This window comes from Oryzias melastigma, linkage group LG16 (assembly GCF_002922805.2).
Source record: "Oryzias melastigma strain HK-1 linkage group LG16, ASM292280v2, whole genome shotgun sequence".
Classification (NCBI taxonomy): Eukaryota; Metazoa; Chordata; class Actinopteri; order Beloniformes; family Adrianichthyidae; genus Oryzias; species Oryzias melastigma.
The window spans coordinates 4289725-4296284 of NC_050527.1; the positions used below are offsets into that span (position 1 = coordinate 4289725).

The 6560-nt window shown below is 38.0% G+C and overlaps 1 protein-coding gene across 3 annotated transcripts in view; it reads left to right on the plus strand.

Annotated features, from left to right (window-relative positions):
- The window catches only part of bcam (basal cell adhesion molecule (Lutheran blood group)), a 54451-nt gene extending 48935 nt beyond the window's left edge, over positions 1 to 5516 (plus strand). Inside the window, exons 13-17 of one of the 3 annotated variants that reach the window (XM_024267382.2) lie at positions 806 to 826; positions 1372 to 1404; positions 2939 to 3080; positions 3259 to 3352; positions 3733 to 5516. In XM_024267382.2, the coding sequence (XP_024123150.1) occupies positions 806 to 826; positions 1372 to 1404; positions 2939 to 3080; positions 3259 to 3352; positions 3733 to 3735 (293 nt within the window). In that variant the 3' untranslated portion in view covers positions 3736 to 5516. The remainder of the gene's footprint in view (positions 1 to 805; positions 827 to 1371; positions 1405 to 2938; positions 3081 to 3258; positions 3353 to 3732) is intronic. The other 2 variants (XM_024267383.2, XM_024267384.2) reach the window with 2 other exon arrangements.
- The last annotated feature ends 1044 nt before the right edge of the window (positions 5517 to 6560 follow it).

Consider the following 6560-nt stretch of genomic DNA (forward strand, 5'->3'; position numbering starts at 1 on the left):
GTCTCCAGGTACTAGGGCGGCGACTCCACCCCTTCCCTCATTACCGTTCAATTATAATTGAACCCTGAACTGTGCAGTTCATGTACAGTGCGAATGCAGGCGGACTACCCAGAAAACCTAGAAAAGGAAATGCAAGGGAAGCAGGTGCCTTTCTATTGAAAATGCAGCTCACAACACGAATCCATGAATCAAGAAAATGTCATGCACCCAGATAAGGAGTGTGTAGGAGTTAAAGTTAATAGAGCTCTGTCGAACTCTTGAACCAAGTCTGAGGACTACCACAGTCTCAAAACACCTTTAGTGTCACAACCAGATAGTGTATGAGAACTGGACTGAGTGACGGAATTTCTGTCCAAGAAGCACCACAAACATTTAAATGTTTTTATTTCCATTGCTGACATTACACCACCTACCACTAGATTTGCACTATTGAGATGATCCTATGTGACAGAGGAAGTCTTTTATTTTGAAAGAAAGTCTAGTGAACATCTGTTTAAAGTTATAAACTGTTTCATATTTGGAGGAAAAAAATCTATTTTCTCTTAAAGTTTGAGTGTGAGGTATATTTGGGACGTGTGTTTGATGCCACCTTTACAAAGATGGTGACTAAAGAGTATGTGTGCATCAACATAACTGCTAATAGCTCAACTTGATTCTTGTGTGCTTGCTAAATGTTCCTTCATCTTGTTGATTACCTGCAACCCCCAAAAACTGATTTACTAACAGTCATTGGTATTTAATCCTACAAGTCTCTTTTGCAACGCCGCTACAAACCTTTCTTTTGTTTTCTCTTTCTTTCCTGCAGCAATTAAAGGCTCAGCTGAAGGTAGAGCCTTGTCCCTCTTCCTTCTCCTCCCCTCCATTCTTGTCTCAGGACTCTTTGTAGTACAGACCCTGTAATTTAGAGACCTCCCCTCCATCCATCTCCTCTTGCACCAACTCTTCCATCTACTTCTCTCACACACACACATGGTCACACACTCCTATTCTGCTGTACTGTAATCTTGTATATTTCTCTTGCTACCGAACACTGTGGATATTGTATATTGTTATTCTTCTCTTGTCATCTTTGTATGATGTTTGTCCAATATTTTGTGGATGCTCCTACAAGTTTTTTGGCCCCTTGGGGACAATAAAAGATTCTATTCTTTTTCTTCCATTCTTCTCTCTGTTCCTTTACTGTGTTTTTATTGTCATCCCTTCCTTTCGACTGCTTCTTCTCTTACTTCCTGCCTTTTTTACCTTCCGTCGTCTCCACTCGCAGGCTGCTGAGTAGATAGTGCCTTTGGCTGTTGCGTGCGTTTGCTCTCAGTGGTGTGCGTGATGGCTGTTGCTTTGCTACTGAACTGAGAAACTCTCTTTCTTTCAAAGTGCTGCTTTCTGGAAACCCTGTGCTAAAGTCAGGTCTGTATGGGTAACCCTCCTGAAACGTTTATGCGTGTTCATCTAGATCTGTAAGTTTCTGTGCGTGTATTTATGTTTGTGTGCACCTACAGGTTGATGTATTTGTGTTTACATGACTTAATGTTTTTGTGCGTTAGAACTTGTATTACTGTAGATAGGAGGACATAATGACAAACAAAATACTCAGTTTTTCGTCATAAATCTTATTTTTTTCTTTTGCCAATTAAGCAGGTATAGTTCCCATATGATCTAAAACAAAAAAAAGTTTTAATTTATTCTATTAAAAAAATTCAGTTATCTTTTGTCACCCAAAATCTTCTTTGGAGAACAAGTATAATTGTAATAGATATGATGCAAGGACCGTCCTGTGCTGTATGAAGTGATTTCTATTTAAAAATAGTGAATAGGGAAATTATGCTAAAGGAAAAAGTCACATCACATCGAAAAATACTGTTTCAATAAACCAAATATATAATAAATTAAACATTAACTTTATTAGAATGATGAAAAACTGTCCTCAGTGTTTCAATTTAACCAATTTTTTCATTTTATGTTTTACGTTTTTAACCTATTAACACATCTGTGGTTTACAACTTTTTTTTAAACCAAAAATTATATTATTTCATTAGATATTGACAAATTAAACGCATCTTTAGGAAGCACTGATCTAATTAGAAACTTAATTTAGGTTCCTAAAAAGTGTAGTTCATCCCAGGACGGTGGCCAGTGTTTCATTTAATTGAAAACATTTTAGAAATATCACAGAAGTGCTTTTTTTTACCTGTGATTGACACCAAACAACGGAGCAGAGCATGAGCCGTGTACCTCAAATAGACATTCAATGCGTACATTTTAGTTTAACCAGCTTGAGAAGTAAAGTTGATGCTGGTGAACCTTAGATGTTATTAATATTCAGTTGCTAGGCAACCAAAGGATGTGCCAAAAAGCCGGGTCTCCTAGCCAAGCAGAAATCATGTTAAAATATGTTAAAGTGTTGTTATTTTTCTTTACTAGTGCCGCATCGCAAGGGTTATTACAGTATTATGACCTCATAATTACAGTAATACAAGCGTAGGTGGATGGGTGAGTATATGTTCTATGTTGTTTTCCGATTCTTGTGCTTCCTGTGAGGAAGCCGGCCCTCGTAGTGGGTCCCGTCACATTCCGGTCATTACATTCAGAAGTTAGACTAACCCCAACATCCCATTCCCCACCCTTTATCCTCTCCACCCACCCATTCATCCATTCATTAACTCTTTCCACCAATGTTTTAATCCATCCCCCAAACTAAATGATTGTGCCCGCCCCTCCTCTTCCTTCTTTTCCACTATACGAATCAAACACACCCCTCAATTCTAATCAAAAACTCCCCCACATGATTCCCCCCACCTACCTCCTCAAATATGATCAACCCTCTCCGCCTTCCCCCTACCTATAAATCCTACCTTCAAACTACCCCCCGACCCTTCACCCCACCATCTGCCCCCCTCCGTCCATCCCTCCCTCCATGTGTTCCTCCATTGCGATGCTGTAGCTGACATGCAGCAGGGGGGCTCCAGCGCGGTGGTGGTAGCTGTAGTGGTGTGTGTTCTGCTGCTCCTGCTGCTGGTGGGCCTCATCTACTGCCTGAACAAGAGGACCAAGCTGCCGTGCAGCAAGAAGGATAAGAAGGACATGTGAGTAGAGGGGCGGGGACCACTAAAGGGATAAGTGATGGCAGCAATTATCTAATGTGTGAGCAGTAACAGGTTGCTTTGTAAATAAGATAAAAGAGGTGCCGTCTCCATAACAGGATGCAACCATCAGTCATATTTGACACTTACTTGCTTCTCTCCTTGGTGCGTCAATCTTCAGGGCCTTGGGAGACGTGAACAACGACATTGTGGTTGAGATGAAGACGGGCAAGACCGAGCAGGATGGTCTCCTCAACAAAAAAGCAGCAGAAAAGGTTAGGAACTTTGATTAACAACCCTATAAAGCTTTTAGGCACTAAAATCAAAGGGTTTTTCATTAATCAGAGTAAAAACAAAAAAACAAAAAACTCTAGAAAATAGACTTAAATATGAACGCATAACGTGTGCAATTAAAGAAAGAAAGGGTAACATCTTTTAGGTGAAACACCTTGAAGCGTTTTGAATGCTCTAAAAAATCTTTTTTCTTTGTGTCATTCTGTATCAGCAAAGTAAAAGTGGAAACTATTTACAGCTAATACAAACTACAAAATACATCAGTGGGAATTTTCTGTAATGATTGAATATCTGTATCAAAATAAGTCATTTTTTGTTCTTCTATACATAATTGAAATGACTTTTTTTGTCTTTCTGACAGTGATGGAACCACATGAAAGAACGCAGAGGGATGAAGGGAAGATGGCAGAAAACAAAAAGACAAGGGGCCTCTTTTTTAAATAATTCAAACTGGTGTAAATAATTTGTTTTATTTTGGTGACTTTAAGGTACTTACAATGCTCACTTTTAGTAAAGCTTGCTGTTTTGCCTAGATTAGAGCCAGCTGAGTGGAATTTCAGATTTAGCTCCACTAATCTGGTACTATAACAGGTATCGCGCAAAGTCAATCAGTTTCACAAATCACCTCTTGAGTAGACTCCACTGCAGACTAGATCTAGACACTGAGGCGCAACTGACCAAAAATTCTGACATAGTGGCTGAATCGGAATCTGAAATGCATCTGACATGGTTTCAGCAATTTAAATATTTTCTGAAATGTGAGTCTGAAAATTCTCGTATGGAGTCTGCACTTCTTTCTTGTCTTTGGTGATAACGGGAAACTCTCATGGGCTTCAGTTCGGTTTGATTCACCTCACACATATTTAGTCCCTTAAGCACATTGTATGGCAGTTACAACTCATTTCTCCAACCTGTGAATGTTTTTTATGATTATCCCTTTGTTTTTGTCATTCTAAATTAGCTTTGAGTTTCATCCTGGGTTTAATGGCAACAGTTCTTTTTGCTTTACTTTTTGAACCCCATACAAAACCAGCAGCCCTCATTATTCCCTTAAACGCTCAGTTTCAAATTTTACTCTGCTTAATGTTTTCTCTGTGTATTAAACTGTGTGTTGATTTGGCCGTTTGGGAGGTGTGTGTAAAAATTGCAATACCATTATTTTTACAGGATCTGCTAGTTTTCATGAAAGGTGAGAAACGTTTTTACAGCCTTATTAGAAACCAGCTTTCACTGTAAAACTTTTAGTGCGCTGCAGAAGGACCTGATGGTGTCAGACTGCACCCTGCCAAAGTTGTTGTTATTTTTTTTGCAAGAATTTGACTTTTAGAGACAAAGATTCATTCATTGCTAGGGCAGGGGGAGGAGGGGAGCATTCAAAAGATGGAGTTTGTGCTGTTATAGTAAAATGTCTTTTTTTTTCTTTTTTTGGCCAAATATAATCGTCTGCAAAAGCAAAGAGTGTTTTTATGTTTTGGTCTGCATTTTTGTTTCTACACTGCTGGAAAACAATTTATTTTGTGGCAAATTTATGTGTGCTTTTACTTTGTTGGACACTGGAACCAATGGCCTTGACATTTTTCTGATAAAAAAGAGAAAAAATCTTGGAAAAAAAAAGTTATTTTATTTTTCAATGTCTGTCTGCTGATTTTTGCAGCAACTACACTGACTTGTGAAGACAGGGAGTGATTTTTGTTTCTTGTCCTGTTTTATATATATAAATATATTCAAAATGTGGTACAATTTATTTTTAACGAGGGGATTCTAAATTTTGGACTACTGAGACATCTTTTTCCAATAGTTTGTCAGACAAGAGAATTTTTCTTAATTATTGATATTAGATTATTTGTGTTTTTTGGGGTTTATATTTTCAGAGCTTTACTTTTCCTCATCATTACTGTATACTGTATGTCATGATACACTGTTTGTGACCTCTGTGATGTTTTGCTGTATCTTTTTATTTTGTTCCAGCTGTGTAGGATTTATAATGAAAAAAAAAACACAAGAAAATCAACACATTCCACGAATCTCTGTGTTTTCATTTCTGTCTTTGAAGGAAAGTGTTTTCAAAATTTCAATTTTTAGCTGTTCAATTGGGATTATGTTTTTCAAATGATCGTTTCTTTCTATAAATTTCTTAAAAGTTGAGTTTCTTCTTTTATTTATTCTCATTTTATGGATTTAAATTATTCAACGTTTATACTCTAATGTTAGAAGCTCAGGTTTAGCATAAATCCCATTTTATTTATGGATTTCTCTTTTGCTGACTGCATCATCCCACCTTCTGTCATTTTGCCTTAAAATTATGTCTGAAAATCAGCTCCATCAATCAACCACTAATTGCATCAACAGCAGCTTTGTGCACGGATCAGTAGCAATTACTAAGATGACTTATAAATTTCAACTGTAATCATAAATCAAAGTCTTTTGCAGAAAGTGGCCATGAATCAAAAGAAGAAAAAAAAAAAAATCTCAAAGTCCGAACTCTTTGCCATCTCCGTTAATGCATAACGTTTTGATCTTCAGCCTTGCTGCAGAATCTGGCACTTTTACGCAACGCAATGCATCTCCCCGACCTATATTAGAGGCACGGCACTCGTCCACCACTTCTGGTTTCCATTAGAAAATTAAAAGTCTCCCATCAATGTGACCCCGTGAGATCGATCTGCTCTGTGAATGCAAAGCAGCAAAGAGGGAAAAAAAGCCGACAATGCTATGGTTTAACAGTATATATAAAGTAGACTGCCTTAAAAAAATGAATGGTTTTATTAAAATCTTTTACAAATCTTCTAAAAAGGTAAGTAGCTGTTTCCTCAAGGATGGCAATTCGAAAATAAATGAAGTAAAACTAAACTCTGAGAGTGATGTTCATTAGGAATATGTGTAGTTTGTTTGCATCTGTGGATGAATGAATCTCTGCATGCTTTGTTTTACAATGAAGCAGAGGCTTTTCAGCTGTGCTAACAAAGAGAAGGATTACTGCCATTCCTCCCGAGTTCCTCTCCGTCTCTCCTGCTTCTCTGTCCCTGCTGGGAGTCTTCCTGCTCACTCATTGGGTTTAGTTACAGTAGCTTTAAACTGATTCAGCCGTGCTCTGTGAGCCTGTTGAGGGATGACAGCCCCTCTGCCTGTCCTCTCCGCCTCTTCATCCCACATCTGATGGTTACGTTGGCTTCATTTCATAAATGAGCA